This window comes from Aplidium turbinatum, chromosome 16 (assembly GCF_918807975.1).
Source record: "Aplidium turbinatum chromosome 16, kaAplTurb1.1, whole genome shotgun sequence".
Classification (NCBI taxonomy): Eukaryota; Metazoa; Chordata; class Ascidiacea; order Aplousobranchia; family Polyclinidae; genus Aplidium; species Aplidium turbinatum.
In genome coordinates, this window is record NC_137487.1 from 3155885 (window position 1) to 3162752 (window position 6868).

Sequence of the window (6868 nt, forward strand, 5' to 3'; positions counted from 1 at the left end):
TTGTTGGGGCAATATTGGCAAGAAGTTGGCCGCAACATTGGCAAGATGCAGACGCCAACGTTGGCAAGATGTTTTATGCACCATTTGGATGCATCTGACCAGCGTTGGCCTCTGCATCTTGCCACCGTTGGCTTCTGCATCTTGCCAACATTGGATTATGCATCTTGCCAACGATGGCTTCTGCATCTTGCCAACGTTGGCTTCTGCATCTTTCCAACGTTGGCAAAATGTTTTATGCACCATTTGGATGCATCTGGCCAGCGTTGGCGTCTGCATCTTGCCACCGTTGGCTTCTGCATCTTGCCAACATTGGATTATGCATCTTGCCAACGCTGGCTTCTGCATCTTGCCAACGTTGGCTTCTGCATCTTTCCAACGTTGGCAAAATGTTTTATGCACCATTTGGATGCATCTGGCCAGCGTTGGCGTCTGCATCTTGCCAACGCTGGCTTCCGCATCTTGCCAACGATGGCTTCTGCATCTTGCCAATATTGGCTTCTGCATCTTGCTAACGTTGGCAAAATGTTTTATGCACTATTTGGATGCATCTGGCCAACGTCGACTTCTGCATCTAGCCAACGTTGGCTTCTGTATCTTGCCAACGTTGGCATCTGTATCTGGCCAACGTTGGCAAGATGGCTTGTGCACCATTTGCTTCATCCGGCGCCTAAATTCTGGTTGACGTTTACGCACCATGACGCTGCTTCATCTGACCCATTGACTATTGTGATGCCCGCGCTTTGACCAAGGTTGGCCATGCGAAGCAAGCTGGTGCATAAAACATCTGAATAGCATTGGCATCTACATTTGCCAAACGTCTCTGTACCTAAACCTCGCTCATCACCAAAAGTTTATTGTTGAACCTAGCTAATCCTTGGGAGAAAGAACAGCAGCAACACGGATTTATAAGCAACACTACTCCCTTTGTGACAAAGCAAAGTAACAGTCGAGCTTCGTATATTTTCACATTTATTAGAAACAAGCCACATCAAATCGTATTGATAGATGGAGATTCATTGCACATCATCAGCTTTTTCTTATGTATCTTTATAATTCTGAATTCCTGCGAATGAAATAAAAATATCTAATTCAAGAGGGCTGTTTGGCAACAGTGTAGGATTTTGATCAGTTGTCGTCCAGGATAATACGAAGTTAATTGACAATCTGCAATATCAATGTAATATCTCTTTCTCCAACGTGCGTGACAAAAAACTTATCATTCGATTCTGCGCCACGCAGAGCGATAATCAAGTTCCAATACATTCTGTGTGTACAGTAGTTATTCAACAACTAAAGCAACACATTCGCTGTTGTCTTTCAAACATATAACAAGCTCACCAAAAGTTAGTTTTTGCCGTTTTCGGCCACCTTGCCTGTCCTTCCCATTTCGAAATCACTCTGAAACTCTTCCCCAAGTTGCTGCACGGCAGCAGCTTTGTCGTGCGCCATCACCATGTCTAATCATGAAAGTAAAAAAAGAAGTGTTAAATCAGTATATAAATGCCGACCATCGACATAGCCTACTAACCACCATGTTCGTTGTTCACATCAATGCGAGTACACCACTAAAACATTTTCATACATTACTCAATATACTTCACAATTACATCATACATTAATCAAAAGAGCAAAATGGCATAGTTATGACATAATCATTTAGTCATAGTAGAAACATTTATCCGTACTCACCAAGAACAACCTTTTTCAGATTCTTTTTTAAACAATCAAACGAGTGCTTAGACTTCACGATGTTTTTTTCTTTCTTTGTTCTCGACATGACTTGAACTGTGTTGTGTTCGATAATAATAGTTGGAATAAGTCCACTGATACAATCGCTTGCATTTTTGCCAACAACTTGACTTAAATTTGCCACCTGCAAAATGTAAATCGAATGTAATGACAGGGGTTTCATCCATCATATTAAAAAGCTTCAGCACTTGTTACAGAAATTTTCGACTGTTACAAATGACAGCCAACGTTTAAAGTTTATTTTGGGATTCCAGTCGTCTGTTGTGTTGCGTATGTAGGTCGCAGTGTAGGCTACTGTAGGCTATGTTGTCGCAATGGGCGCAAAATAAAACATGTTATTATTATTATTATTCAGTTGACGGCAATGAAAGCTACATTTGCAAATACTCTACAACCATCACAGACCAATCCACACGACATAAAAATACAAACACATTCAAGCAGTCAGGCAAACACTGCCGGAGCAGCAAAATCAAAGATTGAGTAAAACCCTACACATTTTGTGGGACATCACAAGCTCTGCTACTTTGCTGATATCTTCTTAGCACTCATCTATGAGCACTGGCACTAAATTTGTCACGAAAATACTTCATATGAAAGTTTTCCATTGGTCGATGAGTTTTATAACTTTCTTTAAATTGTGTAAACGTAGCCTAGTGACAAAAACGACTTTACACAATTATTTCAGGTTTAATGAATAAGACATTCACTTACCAGGTTTTCATAAACATTGTCGTAAGTCATTCCTATAGTTTCATTTTGATCATTTCTAAAACTTCTTTCGGCCATAATATCGCAATTGAATTCGATTTTTTATATTTTCGATGCAAGAAGCGAAAATTCCTCTTAGCGCTGTTCACATAAGCATTGTGCTTTCGGCTCTCCACGTAATTGTGTATTGCGCACAACCGCCATGTTTGAACAGTCGAAGTGAATCGAGTGACGTCATAATCCCTTTAGCAAAGGATTAAGTCATGGCCTTTGTCTTCCTTCATCAAAAAAAACCAAGTTCTTCTGCTAAATTGCATCTCCTCACGTTGATATAACACATCGCCGCATTCTAAAGCTTTGTTGCCTATTTCACTTCAACGCGTCATATTGCCCAGTCAAAGTTTAAGTAGTGACGTCATAATGGAGTTTTCACAACAATTATTGTGCCTGCAGCATTGTTCTATGCACCGCGGAAGAAAAAACGATTCTCCGAATCGTTGAAAGTAAAAGTAGCGATCGTTTTGTGAAATCTCGCTTCGAGAAATTGAGGAGAGATTTCGACGCAACATGACTGCTCCTGAAGCTGGCCTATTGTGCAAGCTTTGCTACATTTAAAGTAAAGACGCCCCTTTGTTGGCGACACGAGAATCTCATCCACGTGGTCAAAATCAGACAGTGAGCGAGACTGCTCTCAGAACACAATCGATAAGTGATAGCGCATCAATCGATTTTTTTTTACATTGATTCAGCGTCTGCAGACAGGTCAGCAGCGCGGCGGCAGTGCAGCCGCAACTCAATGATCACATGATCACCACAATCATGCTGCTGTGTCGAGCGCTACCAAACATCAACAAGTGAATTCGATTAAGCTTACAAGTTGTTTTAAATTTTCTTAAACTGCACGCAAATTTTGAGGTTAGTCCTGAAAAAATGTTTTCAAAAATAACTTATTACAACACATTTTAGTACAGTTAAACTTGAAAATTAAAAAAGCTTTTGTTGAACACAAGAAAAAAATGAAGACCTGGCAACTTGAATTAGCAACCACGTTTTTAAGTTTATCGCTTGTTAGTTACCTTACCAACGTCTGCAGACGTTGAATCAATGTAAAAAGAACGGATTATGCTAGTTGGGTATTGGAGGCGCCAAAGCCTAAACTTTCTGGAAGTGCCCTCTGAATCACAAGACATTTATTGCACTAAATTATCTGAAGTAATTGAATATGAACAAACGATTTTTATCATGGCGTTGTTGCTACAAGAATACGGTATGCTAAAGAAACTGTGTTTCTCCGCTAAACCACATGAGTCATTTAGTTAAAGAGTCATTTTATTGTTGGCTATTAATATTTTCAAAGAATAAATCAAGTGAAACTGAAATGAAGTAGCCAACGTTGCAATTGTTTATTTTGTAGAAACGTGTCGGGCTAATGGAAACTTTAAACTGTTTGGGTATCAAGCACGTTATCGCGTTCGCGTTTTGTTGCTCCTACCTTTTTCTAGACCTCTGCTCCGTTTGGCATAAACAAACTTGGCAAACTGTTGGCTACACTTCTGACCAACGCTGGTCTTAAATATTCATAGTATACTTGTACGGTATTATAAAAACAATAACAGCATTGATAGCCTATTATAAAAATGTAAAATTGTAGCAAAATGATGGTATACATTTGCATAATTTTAAAGAAAACACCGAAATTGTTATGAATTGGCACAACGCGGGCAATGCTTCTGACCGATGTTAGCCAACCACACAACTGTGTTTTAAAGCAATACCACATGAAAAGAGGTTTGTGTTAGTAATTTTAAAGATTAAAACAAATAAACCTGAAATGAAATCTTTGAGACCTTTTTGAACGCATAATAAGAAATAAGCTATTGAAATTAATGGCGTATTGTTGGCAACATGTTGGACATAATTGCCAATCTTGTGCCCTCACATCCAGCATATAGCCGACGTTGCAATTGTTTATTTTGTGGAAACGTGTCGGGCTAATGGAAACTTAAACTGTTTCAGTATCAAGCACGAAATCGCGTTCGCGTTTCTGTTGCTCCTACCTTTTTCTAGACTTCTGCTTTGTTTGGCATAAACAAACTGAAATGAAACTACTTTGTTGGCAAACCGTTGGCTACACTTCTGACCAACGCTGGTCTTAAATATTCATAGTATACTTGTACGGTATTATAAAAACAATAACAGCATTGATAGCCTATTATAAAAATGTAAAATTGTAGCAAAATGATGGTATACATTTGCATACTTTTAAAGAAAACACCGAAATTGTTATAAATTGGCACAACGCGGGCAATGCTTCTGACCAATGTTAGCCAACCACACAAGTTTGTTTTGAAGCAATACCACATGAAATGAAGTTTGTGTTAGTAATTTTAAAGATTAAAACAAATAAACCTGAAATAAAATCTTTTAGACCTTTTTGAACGCATAATAAGAAATAAGCTATTGAAATTGATGGCGTATTGTTGGCAACATGTTGGACATAATTGCCAATCTTGTGCCCTCACATCTGAATTGCAATTGTTTATTTTGTGGAAACGCGTAGGCAAATGGAAACTTAAACGGTTTCAGTATCAAGCACGAAATCACGTTCGCGTTTCTGTTGCTCCTACGTTTTTCTAGACCTCTGCTTCGTTTGGCATAAACAAACTAAAATGAAACTACTTTGTTGGCAAACTGTTGGCTACACTTCTGACCAACGCTGGTCTTAAATATTCATAGTATACTTGTACGGTATTATAAAAACAATAACAGCATTGATAGCCTATTATAAAAATGCAAAATTGTAGCAAAATGATGGTATACATTTGCATACTTTTAAAGAAAACACCGAAATTGTTATGAATTGGCACAACGCGGGCAATGCTTCTGACCGATGTTAGCCAACCACACAACTGTGTTTTGAAGCAATACCACATGAAAAGAGGTTTGTGTTAGTATTTTTAAAGATTAAAACAAATAAACCTGAAATAAAATCTTTGAGACCTTTTTGAACGCATAATAAGAAATAAGTTATTGAAATTGATGGCATATTGTTGGCAACATGTTGGACATAATTGCCAATCTTGTGCCCTCACATCCAGCATATAGCCGACGTTGCAATTGTTTATTTTGTGGAAACGTGTCGGGCTAATGGAAAGTTTAAACTGTTTGGGTATCAAGCACGTTATCGCGTTCGCGTTTTGTTGCTCCTGCCTTTTTCTAGACCTCTGCTTCGTTTGGCATAAACAAACTGAAATGAAACTACTTTGTTGGCAAACTGTTGGCTACCCTTCTAACCAACGCTGGTCTTAAGTATTCATAGTATACTTGTACGGTATCAGAAAATAATAACAGCATTGATAGCCTATTATAAAAATGTAAAATTGTAGCAAAATGATGGTATACATTTGCATAATTTTAAAGAAAACACTAAAATTGTTATAAATTGGCACAACGCGGGCAATGCTTCTGACCAATGTTAGCCAACCACACAAGTTTGTTTTGAAGCAATACCACATGAAATGAAGTTTGTGTTAGTAATTTTAAAGATTAAAACAAATAAACCTGAAATAAAATCTTTTAGACCTTTTTGAACGCATAATAAGAAATAAGCTATTGAAATTGATGGCGTATTGTTGGCAACATGTTGGACATAATTGCCAATCTTGTGCCCTCACATCTGAATTGCAATTGTTTATTTTGTGGAAACGCGTAGGCAAATGGAAACTTAAACGGTTTCAGTATCAAGCACGAAATCACGTTCGCGTTTCTGTTGCTCCTACGTTTTTCTAGACCTCTGCTTCGTTTGGCATAAACAAACTAAAATGAAACTACTTTGTTGGCAAACCGTTGGCTACACTTCTGACCAACGCTGGTCTTAAATATTCATAGTATACTTGTACGGTATTATAAAAACAATAACAGCATTGATAGCCTATTATAAAAATGCAAAATTGTAGCAAAATGATGGTATACATTTGCATACTTTTAAAGAAAACACCGAAATTGTTATGAATTGGCACAACGCGGGCAATGCTTCTGACCGATGTTAGCCAACCACACAACTGTGTTTTGAAGCAATACCACATGAAAAGAAGTTTGTGTTAGTATTTTTAAAGATTAAAACAAATAAACCTGAAATGAAATCTTTGAGACCTTTTTGAACGCATAATAAGAAATAAGTTATTGAAATTGATGGCATATTGTTGGCAACATGTTGGACATAATTGCCAATCTTGTGCCCTCACATCCAGCATATAGCCGACGTTGCAATTGTTTATTTTGTGGAAACGTGTCGGGCTAATGGAAAGTTTAAACTGTTTAGGTATCAAGCACGTTATCGCGTTCGCGTTTTGTTGCTCCTGCTTTTTTCTAGACCTCTGCTTCGTTTGGCATAAACAAACTAAAATGA

At 37.9% G+C, this 6868-nt stretch overlaps 1 protein-coding gene across 1 annotated transcript; it reads right to left on the bottom strand.

Moving 5' to 3' along the window:
- Positions 1-1344: 1344 nt before the first annotated feature.
- Positions 1345-2630, bottom strand: LOC145785904 (uncharacterized). Its single transcript, XM_082597601.1, has 3 exons — positions 2464-2630; positions 1690-1873; positions 1345-1457 (listed from the first exon to the last, which is right to left on the bottom strand). Exons 1-3 carry the CDS (start codon positions 2536-2538, stop codon positions 1345-1347), a joined length of 372 nt encoding a protein of 123 aa, XP_082453727.1. The 5' UTR covers positions 2539-2630.
- Positions 2631-6868: the final 4238 nt, after the last annotated feature.

Excerpts from the sequence above, each read along its gene's own strand:
- LOC145785904 (XM_082597601.1), bottom strand. The coding sequence starts at position 2,538 with ATGGCCGAAAGAAGTTTTAGAAATGATCAAAATGAAACTATAGGAATG. Across the intron at positions 1,874-2,463 it reads ACAATGTTTATGAAAACCTG|GTGGCAAATTTAAGTCAAGT; the intron begins GTAAGTGAATGT and ends TACATTTTGCAG. Across the intron at positions 1,458-1,689 it reads TCTGAAAAAGGTTGTTCTTG|ACATGGTGATGGCGCACGAC; the intron begins GTGAGTACGGAT and ends TTTCATGATTAG.